Source organism: Procambarus clarkii, chromosome 52 (assembly GCF_040958095.1).
Source record: "Procambarus clarkii isolate CNS0578487 chromosome 52, FALCON_Pclarkii_2.0, whole genome shotgun sequence".
In the NCBI taxonomy this organism is placed as follows: Eukaryota; Metazoa; Arthropoda; class Malacostraca; order Decapoda; family Cambaridae; genus Procambarus; species Procambarus clarkii.
Genome location: NC_091201.1, coordinates 5,511,259 through 5,520,728, shown reverse-complemented (window position 1 = coordinate 5,520,728; position 9,470 = coordinate 5,511,259). Strand labels below are relative to the sequence as shown.

The 9,470-nt window shown below is 45.0% G+C and overlaps 1 protein-coding gene across 1 annotated transcript; it reads right to left on the bottom strand.

The window, feature by feature from the left end:
* Positions 1-493: 493 nt before the first annotated feature.
* Positions 494-7,657, bottom strand: LOC138352041 (histone H1.M6.2-like). The gene is made up of 3 exons (XM_069304216.1): positions 7,540-7,657; positions 1,026-1,290; positions 494-548 (listed from the first exon to the last, which is right to left on the bottom strand). Exons 1-3 carry the CDS (start codon positions 7,655-7,657, stop codon positions 494-496), a joined length of 438 nt encoding a protein of 145 aa, XP_069160317.1.
* Between the last annotated feature and the right edge of the window lie 1,813 nt (positions 7,658-9,470).

Here is a 9,470-nt window from a genome sequence, read left to right as displayed (position 1 = left end):
CAGTAAATAGGTACCTGGGTGTTAGTCAGCTGTCACGGGCTGCTTCCTGGGGGTGGAGGCCTGGTCGAGGACCGGGCCGCAGGGACACTAAAGCCCGAAATCATCTCAAGATAACCTCAAGATAACTATTAATCTATTTATTAGAGAAGCTGTGCATTAGCTGTCTGAATAACCTATTTAATTAACTTAGTTTAATTATTAACTATTATTCATTTTGAGTCTAAAAATACGGATTATAACTTCACAGAATGGAAAAGTTATTAATATTCCTTTTCGAGACGACTCCAGCTTGAAGAAGCATAGCCTCAGGATAAGCTGGGATCAGCCCCAGCTTGAAGAAGCATAGCCTCAGGATAAGCTGGGATCAGCCCCAGCTTGAAGAAGCATAGCCTCAGGATAAGCTGGGATCAGCCCCAGCTTGAAGAAGCATAGCCTCAGGATAAGCTGGGATCAGCCCCAGCTTGAAGAAGCATAGCCTCAGGATAAGCTGGGATCAGCCCCAGCTTGAAGAAGCATAGCCTCTATATTCCTCCAAGCTGTCATCCTTCCTAGAAGCGAATTCGAAAATTTATATTTACTGTGAAAATACTTTTTTTCCTTATATGGAAATTTATGATATTGTATATTAAAGGTTTCTATATAATTAGGTGTGAAATAGGATAGGTTAGGACTGGATTAGTTATGTCTGAATAGGTTAAGTTAGGAATGATATGCTTATTTTAGAATATGTTAGGCTATGTTAGTTTAGGTTAGGTAGTGATAGGATAGGTTAAATCATAGGATAGGTTAAATGTCCACTCCTTCCTCTAAGTTAGGATAGGTTAGGATACGTTCGGTTAGGTTAGGATAAGACTAGAGAAGTTAAGTTAGATTTAATTGATTTGGTTCTATTTGTTTTGATTTGCATTTACTCCTCTTGGAGGAAGTATATGAGAGGTGTGATGTGAACACAGGCAAACATGTACAGACAAGTAAACAAAGCAGAGATAAGTTTGAGCCTAACCAGTTGTATGAAGACTACTGACAGCTTCTTGGCTGACAGCTTCTTGACTGACAGCTTCTTGGCTGAGAGCTTCTTGGCTGACAGCTTCTTGGCTGACAGCTTCTTGGCTGACAGCTTCTTGGCTGACAGCTTCTTGGCTGACAGCTTATTGGCTGACAGCTTCTTGGCTGACAGCTTCTTGGCTGACAGCTTCTTGGCTGACAGCTTCTTGACTGACAGCTTCTTGGCTGACAGCTTCTTGGCTGACAGCTTCTTGGCTGACTGCTTCTTGGCTGACAGCTTCTTGACTGACAACCATGTTTATGTATTTTGAAGTTGGCTGAAAAACGTAACAGTGTTGTGAACAACGGATAATAGAACTCTCTTTTGTTCATGAAAGTGCTTAAGTTATGTTGATAAATAGAAATGAATTTTACGTTATTCTGTGGATAGGTGTGTATTATATATATATATATATATATATATATATATATATATATATATATATATATATATATATATATATATATATATATATATATATATATATTTGGTAGCAGTCTTTCTTGTAAACATATGTTGTTAAATATGACCGAAAAAGTAAGATTAATAATTCTAACACCAATTTTCTCAATATTTCTTATGTTTCTTTATACTGTCGATGATAAATGAAAAATCATATCTCCAAAATTCATTTTTATTTCTAGTCTGACGCGACGCTTGAACGCGTTTCGTAATAACTTATTACATTTTCAAAGACTTTAGTTTACACACACACAACTGTAACCTGAAAACACTAAACAAAGTTTAATCATTGAACAGCTAACATTAAACAGCTTGTCTTATATACTCGCATTTGGGTGAGGTGATATGTTGCAACAGTTTTGGATGAGGTGAACAAACTTTTGACCAACACAAGACAGAACACGAAACAATGGGTATAAATTGGATAAATGAGAGGGAAGAATGGAAGTAACTGCAAAGGGCCTATTGGCCCAAACTTCCTCTTGATGCTTCTATATTGGAGCGGAGTCTTGAAGTGGGTAGAATATAGTTGTGCATTAATTGGCTGTTGATTGTTGGTGTTGACTTCTTGATGTGTAGTGCCTCGCAGATGTCAAGCCGCCTGCTATCGCTGTATCTATCGCCTGTATATAGAAATCATCGATAGATACAGCGATAGCAGGCGGCTTGACATCTGCGAGGCACTACACATCAAAAAGTCAACACAAGTCCCCACTGAACAAGTCCCCACTGAACAAGGCCCCACTGAACAAGGCCCCACTGAACAAGTCCCCACTGAACAAGTCCCCACTGAACAAGTCCCCACTGAATAAGGCCCCACTGAACAAGTCCCCACTGCACAAGTCCCCACTGAACAAGTCCCCACTGAACAAGTCCCCACTGAACTAGGCCCCACTGAACAAGACCCCCACTGAACAAGTCCCCACTGAACAAGTCCTCACTGAAGAAGTCCCCACTGAACAAGACACCCACTGAACAAGTCCCCACTGAACAAGTCCCCACTGAACAAGTCCCCACTGAACAAGGCCCCACTGTTCACCTTAGCAGTTCAACAGCCTCTGATAGAGACCATTGTCCTGCATTGAATTAAGAATCCTACCAGCAATTAAAGTTTGGATTTGATTAACAACAAAAATGTCCCAACAGCAATTTGCAATTTGAACTAGACATCCAATGTTGTGTATGAGAGCATGTTGGGCATGTTGTGTATGTGGGCATGTTGGGCATGTTATGTATGTGGGCATGTTGGGAATGTTGTGTATGTGGGCATGTTGGGCATGTTGTGTATGAGAGCATGTTGGGCATGTTGTGTATGTGGGCATGTTGGGCATGTTGTGTATGTGGGCATGTTGGGCATGTTGTGTATGAGAGCATGTTGGGCATGTTGTGTATGTGGGCATGTTGGGCATGTTGTGTATGTGGGCATGTTGGGCATGTTGTGTATGAGAGCATGTTGGGCATGTTGTGTATGAGAGCATGTTGGGCATGTTGTGTATGTGGGCATGTTGGGCATGTTGTGTATGTGGGCATGTTGGGCATGTTGTGTATGAGAGCATGTTGGGCATGTTGTGTATGAGAGCATGTTGGGCATGTTGTGTATGTGGGCATGTTGGGCATGTTGTGTATGAGAGCATGTTGGGCATGTTGTGTATGTGGGCATGTTGGGCATGTTCTGTATGTGGGCATGTTGGGCATGTTGTGTATGAGAGCATACATGTATGAGAGCATGTTGGGCATGTTGTGTATGAGAGCATGTTGGGCATGTTGTGTATGAGAGCATGTTGGGCATGTTGTGTATGAGAGCATGTTGGGCATGTTGTGTATGAGAGCATGTTGGGCATGTTGTGTATGAGAGCATGTTGTGTATGAGAGCTTGTTTGGCATGTTGTGTATGAGAGCATGTTGGGCATGTTGTGTATGAAAGCATGTTGGGCATGTTGTGTATGAGAGCATATTAGGCATGTTGTGTATGAGAGCATGTTGGGCATGTTGTGTATGAGAGCATGTTAGGCATGTTGTGTATGAGAGCATGTTAGGCATGTTGTGTATGAGAGCATGTTGGGCATGTTGTGTATGAGAGCATGTTAGGCATGTTGTGTATGAGAGCATGTTAGGCATGTTGTGTATGAGAGCATGTTAGGCATGTTGTGTATGAGAGCATGTTGGGCATGTTGTGTATGAGAGCATGTTGGGCATGTTGTGTATGAGAGCATGTTAGGCATGTTGTGTATGAGAGCATGTTGGGCATGTTGTGTATGAGAGCATGTTAGGCATGTTGTGTATGAGAGCATGTTAGGCATGTTGTGTATGAGAGCATGTTGGGCATGTTGTGTATGAGAGCATGTTGGGCATGTTGTGTATGAGAGCATGTTGGGCATGTTGTGTATGAGAGCATGTTGGGCATGTTGTGTATGAGAGCATGTTGGGCATGTTGTGTATGAAATCATGTTGGGTATGTTGTGTATGAGAGCATGTTGGGCATGTTGTGTATGAGAGCATGTTGGGAATGTTGTGTATGAGAGCATGTTGGGCATGTTGTGTATGAAATCATGTTGGGTATGTTGTGTATGAGAGCATGTTGGGCATGTTGTGTATGAGAGCATGTAGGGCATGTTGTGTATGAGAGCATGTTAGGCATGTTGTGTATGAGAGCATGTTGGGCATGTTGTGTATGAGAGCATGTTAGGCATGTTGTGTATGAGAGCATGTTAGGCATGTTGTGTATGAGAGCATGTTGGGCATGTTGTGTATGAGAGCATGTTGGGCATGTTGTGTATGAGAGCATGTTGGGCATGTTGTGTATGAGAGCATGTTGGGCATGTTGTGTATGAGAGCATGTTGGGCATGTTGTGTATGAAATCATGTTGGGTATGTTGTGTATGAGAGCATGTTGGGCATGTTGTGTATGAGAGCATGTTGGGAATGTTGTGTATGAGAGCATGTTGGGCATGTTGTGTATGAAATCATGTTGGGTATGTTGTGTATGAGAGCATGTTGGGCATGTTGTGTATGAGAGCATGTAGGGCATGTTGTGTATGAGAGCATGTTGGGCATGTTGTGTATAAGAGCATGTTGGGCATGTTGTGTATGAGAGCATGTTGGGCATGTTGTGTGAGAGCATGTTGGGCATGTTGTGTATGAGAGCATGTTGGGCATGTGTATGAGAGCATGTTGGGCATGTGTATGAGAGCATGTTGGGCATGTGTATGAGAGCATGTTGTGTGAGAGCATGTTGGGCATGTTGTGTATGAGAGCATGTTGGGCATGTTGTGTATGAGAGCATGTTGGGCATGTTGTGTATGAGAGTATGTTGGGCATGTGGTGTATGAGAGCATGTTGTGTATGAGAGCATGTTGTGTATGAGAGCATGTTGGGCATGTTGTGTATGAGAGCATGTTGGGCATGTTGTGTATGAGAGTATGTTGGGCATGTGGTGTATGAGAGCATGTTGGGCATGTTGTGTATGAGAGCATGTTGGGCATGTTGTGTATGAGAGCATGTTGGGCATGTTGTGTATGAGAGCATGTTGGGCATGTGGTGTATGAGAGCATGTTGGGCATGTTGTGTATGAGAGCATGTTGGGCATGTTGTGTATGAGAGCATGTTGGGCATGTTGTGTATGAGAGCATGTTGGGCATGTGGTGTATGAGAGCATGTTGGGCATGTTGTGTATGAGAGCATGTTGGGCATGTGGTGTATGCGAGCATGTTGGGCATGTTATGTATGAGAGCATGTTGGGCATGTGGTGTATGCGAGCATGTTGGGCATGTTGTGCATGAGAGCATGTTGGGCATGTTGTGTATGAGAGCATGTTGTGTATGAGAGCATGTTGGGCATGTGGTGTATGAGAGCATGTTGGGCATGTTGTGTATGAGAGCATGTTGGGCATGTTGTGTATGAGAGTATGTTGGGCATGTTGTGCATGAGAGCATGTTGGGCATGTTGTGTATGAGAGCATGTTGGGCATGTGGTGTATGAGAGCATGTTGGGCATGTTGTGCATGAGAGCATGTTGGGCATGTTGTGTATGAGAGCATGTTGGGCATGTTGTGTATAAGAGCATGTTGGGCATGTTGTGTATGAGAGCATGTTGGGCATGTTGTGTGAGAGCATGTTGGGCATGTTGTGTATGAGAGCATGTTGGGCATGTGGTGTATGAGAGCATGTTGGGCATGTTGTGTATGAGAGCATGTTGGGCATGTTGTGCATGAGAGCATGTTGGGCATGTTGTGTATGAGAGCATGTTGGGCATGTTGTGTATAAGAGCATGTTGGGCATGTTGTGTATGAGAGTATGTTGGGCATGTTGTGCATGAGAGCATGTTGGGCATGTAGTGTATGCGAGGCAGTTCAACAAGACGGCGTCTGTGAAGAGTAGAAGAAGGAACGATTATTTCAGAAGAAAACCAATCAATAGGATGATTAGAGTCTCTAACATGACAGAAGACCAATCAATAGGATGATTAGAATCCCTAACATGACTGAAGACCAATCAATAGGATGATTAGAATCCCTAACATGACAGAAGAGAGCATTGTTAGTGTCTACAGACTTAACACTTCTCTTGTGTTCCTAAAGTCCGTCATTAAGTGTACGGTCAGTTTCACTAAAGTATTGGAGAGGACAAGACGACCAGGGAATAGAGTAGACACCAGCAGCATTAGAAGCAGTATGGACTACATCACTACCAAGTGTCTTTGTCGAAAGGCGAGTTTTCGATAATTATATGAATTTTCTGTTTAATTTTAGATAATTATAAGATTTTTTTAGATAATCTGTTTCCTAATTATAAGAACTCTATTATTACGAACTCCTTGAGAGAGAGAGAGAAAAGGACGGAATGTGTCATACCTCGACGATTGAGGTGAGATGTGAAGTATAATCTTAAAGATATAACCTTCAAGAAAACGTTTTGACATACCAACTAGTAGATTTGGGGGATTTGGTTTTGTTTTAATACATCAGTTACTGCTTAAGAGACAAGACACTAGCAACACATCTCTAAAATGTTGGGCGTTTGAAAAAATAATAGAGTTGATCATTTTATTTTTCTTATCTAACTTTTATTTTCAGCCTCAAAAATTGCTTAAATTTTATATAATTTTTTTTTAACTCTCGCACTAATTAGACAATTATTGGTCACTATTTAAACTCTCAGGTCTGTACGAACATGACGTCACCATCATGCCATGACTTAACGTAACTGCTGCATGACCTGATCTAACCATTGTGTCCTGACCCCTGACCTAAGCTAACCTTACTTCACCTAACCTAAGCCCCCTTTATGAATATAACACCTTCACCTTCCTGCTCCAACCTTCCCTAACCTGAGACTTGGAACACTGCCTCTAGTTACTTGTTGTAACCCTGCCCCCCCCCCTTACACCCCTGCCCCCCTTACACCCTGCCCCCCTTACACCCTGCCCCCCTTACACCCTGCCCCCCTTACACCCTGCCCCCCTTACACCCTGCTCCTTACACCAGTGCCTGCCTCCCTAACATCTGTACAACTCGTCACCTTCTACCTGACTATTCCTAATATCTCGACACCTGCACTTATACTTATTAATACAGTATTGTTGCCACCATCCTGCATTGTCCTCACACTTGAAGAAACTTTATATTCACTTGAAGAAACTTTATATTCACTTGAAGAAACTTTATATTGACAAATTCCTGCTGTGTCAGACCAGCCTGGCCTGTCGTGCCTTCACCAACGTCACTAAACTGATGTACTAACTTACCCCCGAACCCTAACCTAACCGAGGGCCCATGTAGACCCATCAGGAGATGACAGATGCTGTGAGATGACAGCTGCTGCTGTAACAGGAGAGCAGAACAGCAGAACGGAAGAACAGCAAGAGTGGGAAGACCCGTGTGAGCCGCCAATCATTCTGCTGTACAGAAGGAAACCTCCCACCACAGTCACAATATAACCAAAGGTCAGGTCAACAGCTGGGTCAGGTCGGGTCAAAGGGCAGGAGTTCACGACTGTGTGAGTTATGATGCTGCCTTGTTAATCCACAAGGATTACTGCGTGTGAAGATGCTAAAGATCTTCACTTGCCTCGTACTGCTGTATTTAAGATCAAGTTGAGATTGAGACACAGAGAGAGTGGACTTGAAGAGACGAACATCAATCAAATATGACATTTAGAATCGTTATAAGACTGTTGTACTGTGAGGAGATGACAGCTCCAGACAGGAGATGACAGCTCCAGACAGAAGATGACAGCTCCAGACAGAAGATGACAGCTCCAGACAGGAGATGAAAGCTCCAGACAGGAGATGATGACAACTCCAGACAGGAGATGATGACAGCTCCAGACAGGAGATGATGACAGCTCCAGACAAGAGATGGCAGCTCCAGACAGGAGATGATGACAACTCCAGACAGGAGATGATGACAGCTCCAGACAAGAGATGGCAGCTCCAGACAGGAGATGATGAAAGCTCCGGACAGGAGATGATGACAGCTCCAGACAAGAGATGGCAGCTCCAGACAGGAGATGATTACAACTCCAGACAGGAGATGATGACAGCTCCAGACAGGAGATGGCAGCTCCAGACAGAAGATGACAGCTCCAAACAGGAGATGAAAGCTCCAGACAGGAGATGATGACAACTCCAGACAGGAGATGATGACAGCTCCAGACAGAAGATGACAGCTCCAGACAGAAGATGACAGCTCCAGACAGGAGATGAAAGCTCCGGACAGGAGATGATGACAGCTCCAGACAAGAGATGGCAGCTCCAGACAGGAGATGATGACAACTCCAGACAGGAGATGATGACAGCTCCAGACAGGAGATGATAACAGCTCCAGACAGGAGATGATGACAGCTCCAGACAGGAGATGACAGCTCCAGACAGGAGATGATGACAGCTCCAGACAGAAGATGATGACAGCTCCAGACAGGAGATGATGACAGCTCCAGACAGGAGATGATGACAGCTCCAGACAGGAGATGACAGCACCAGACAGGAGATGATGACAGCTCCAGACAGAAGATGATGGCAGCTCCAGACAGGAGATGATGACAGCTCCAGACAGGAGATGATGACAGCTCCAGACAGGAGATGATGACAGCTCCAGACAGGAGATGATGACAGCTCCAGACTGGAGATGACAGCTCCAGACAGGAGATGACAGCTCCAGACAGGAGATGATGACAGCTCCAGACAGGAGATGACAGCTGCTGTCATGATGTGACAACTGTCCTCACGCAGCCTCCGTGTAGGCCTAATATCATGAAATACATCATAGTGAGACAACAGGTATAAGGAAATTGCAGAGAATAATTCACCAAAGATAAATCTATTCCCCCCATTCTCCCCCACAACAATGGGGAAGTTGGGTCTCCCCAACACCCCCATTAATCATGGGTTGTGACGCCAGAACTCAGTCACTCCAGCCATTAAGAGGTAACCCCAGAGATTATAGGCTTAACGTTGGACTATATTAAGATGTGGTGGGGGGGGGGGGCACGGAGGGAGGGGGGGCATTACTGGGGTTAGAGCAGGTCATGGGGTGAGGGAGTTGGGGGTGAATGTGGGGGAGGAGCTGGGGTGAAGGTGGGGGAAGAGCTGGGGTGACGGTGGGGGAGGAGCTGGGGTGACGGTGGGGGAGGAGCTGGGGTGACGGTGGGGGAGGAGCTGGGGTGAAGGTGGGGGAGGAGCTGGGGTGACGGTGGGGGAGGAGCTGGGGTGAAGGTGGGGGAAGAGCTGGGGTGACGGTGGGGAGGAGTAGAGATTTGATTTGTTTTGTTTGTACTGATATTCCTGCGCGGGCCCTAAGCCTCTGGCTGGCCCACTGGGCGGGCCCTAAGCCTCTGGCTGGCCCACTGGGCGGGCCCTAAGCCTCTGGCTGGCCCACTGGTCGGGTCCTAAGCCTCTGGCTGGCCCACTGGGCGGGCCTTAAGCCTCTGGCTGGCCCACTAAGTGTTGCTTGTTTCTGTTTTACTTG